This window comes from Austrofundulus limnaeus, unplaced genomic scaffold, assembly GCF_001266775.1.
Source record: "Austrofundulus limnaeus strain Quisiro unplaced genomic scaffold, Austrofundulus_limnaeus-1.0 Scaffold82, whole genome shotgun sequence".
Lineage (NCBI taxonomy): Eukaryota > Metazoa > Chordata > Actinopteri > Cyprinodontiformes > Rivulidae > Austrofundulus > Austrofundulus limnaeus.
Window position 1 is genome coordinate 1,757,316 of NW_013952484.1, and position 2,081 is coordinate 1,759,396.

At 39.2% G+C, this 2,081-nt stretch overlaps 1 protein-coding gene across 2 annotated transcripts in view; it reads left to right on the forward strand.

The window, feature by feature from the left end:
* The window catches only part of mthfd1l (methylenetetrahydrofolate dehydrogenase (NADP+ dependent) 1 like), a 40,398-nt gene that overhangs the window by 12,520 nt on the left and 25,797 nt on the right, over positions 1 to 2,081 (forward strand). For both annotated transcript variants that reach the window (XM_014011590.1, XM_014011591.1), the window contains exons 18-19: positions 1,483 to 1,623; positions 1,729 to 1,797. In XM_014011590.1, the coding sequence (XP_013867044.1) occupies positions 1,483 to 1,623; positions 1,729 to 1,797 (210 nt within the window). The remainder of the gene's footprint in view (positions 1 to 1,482; positions 1,624 to 1,728; positions 1,798 to 2,081) is intronic.

Sequence of the window (2,081 nt, forward strand, 5' to 3'; positions counted from 1 at the left end):
TTAAAGTTTTCCATGTAGTTGCTCCAGTTGACCACTAGATGTCAGTCTTCATCAGCATAGCATCTTTAAATTTCCGCGTCCCTAACCTTGTTGGTTGATTGCTTCGACCAGTTACGTCAAGTATTGAGCTCCAGCGTTTAAACTTTTTTTTTTTAAAGGAGCTCTGATTGAAAAGTAAAATAAATCAATACATACAAAATTTTAGTATGGATTACAAACGTTAACTGTTTTATCTGGGACAGGGAGTTCTAAACACTGACTTCCTGCTACGTAAGCAGACACAAAGCATTGTGGGAAATGAACTGTGACCCAAAGCAACAGTCAGCAAAGATGTACACCTTTCCAATAAGTGTGTTTATCTGGGAGGGGTGCTGTTGGATAGACCATGTGTGTTGTGATTCATTGACAGTCATTACCTTCCGCTGTTCAAGATAATATGACTGGTAGATAATTAGTTATTAACTGTACTGCATTTTAGTTTTAGAAAGCGCAAATCCGCTTATGAATTAAAAAAATTAGTAAGACCGCTAAAGCGCAAATGAAAAATTTAGGTCCACGATTATCAGATTTGCACTTTAGCGGGCTGGTGCCCACCACTGATAACAATCATAAAACATCTGAAATGAAAGCTTTTTAGTTTTGGATTAAGGCATCTATTCTAAATTGTCTCCATAAGGTTTAACTTTTAGATATATATTTTTAAAAGACTTACATGTTTGCATTGTTTGGTAAAGTTTATTTGAACTAAATGTGTTCTCATATGTCCAAAAACACCCTGATTCTGCACAGAGATATTTTAACCACAGATCTGTAGTAATGACAGCTAAATGAAATTCAGTCGTAAACAGTTCGGGTCAACGGGAAGCCAGCAGCTTTAAGTGAAAGCAAATGTTTAGATAAGAAGGGGAAATGACCCACCCATACACACACACACACCTGGAATAGCCCCTAAGCTGCGTCAGCATATGCTTATATTTACAGCCCGTTTCACTTTCATTCCTGCACCTTCCTCCTGCGTTGGATACCCTATAGCCCCTCGGGGTGTTGTGACTGGGAGTGGGAATAGAAATCTTAAAAGTCCTCGGTGGATTGATATGGTTTATGTTTTTCCTCTCCCCTGTGTGAGAGAGAGAGAGGGTGAAAGAGAAAATACCTTTTTACTTTTCCACACTGTCCCCTGCTTCCATATTTAATTGACCCTCATTCGATTTAAGTTGTCTTATTTTTTAAAATCTTGTTAGTTTGACATAAATCAATAAAAAAGTTGCATCTAAATGAGTTATATGTGATCAGTGTTGCATTTCTCTTATTAGATCATGACTCTGAAATTAGGCCACATTCATAAAACTTGTTTTGCCTCTGTTGAACCAGGTGACTGTAGGGAAGTTTGTAGTCTGGCTCCCACGGTGTGGTTCTGTGATCTCACAGTACATGTTGCCGTCAGTTTTATATTAATATTGGTTTTTGTCTCACACTTTTTAGACTGGCTTTGACATCGCTGTGGCCAGTGAGATCATGGCTATCYTGGCTCTGTCCGACAGCCTGAAGGACATGAAGAACAGGCTGGCGCGCATGGTGGTGGGAACCAGCCGCTCCGGGGAACCCGTCACAGCAGAGGACCTGGTGTGTACGACTAAAGGCACATTTAAAAAAAAAACAGTTTAAAAACACTTTTAGTTATAATCACGTCTTGCAGCGACGGTCCTCAGTTTACTTTCCTYCTGACAGGGTGTGAGTGGAGCTCTGGCTGTGTTGATGAAAGACGCCATCAAACCGACGCTGATGCAGACCCTTGAGGTGAGACACAAACATAACACTTAAAGAGTTATTAGCTTCCCTGATGGTCTCACTGTTGTGAAATATTTAGATAAAATCTGTTTCTGGGGAAAACAAATCTGGAGAGAAATTTAGAGAAAAGAGGATACATTGATCTATTTGTCTCACTGCTGTTTATTTTATTGATAGTTTAACACTTTGCAGTGAACATTATGGAGCTCTCAGACAGTAAAGCGATATACGCCATCAATTTCCCTTAAGTGCAGTGACTTACTTTAAATCAATCAATCAATCTCTTTATTTAG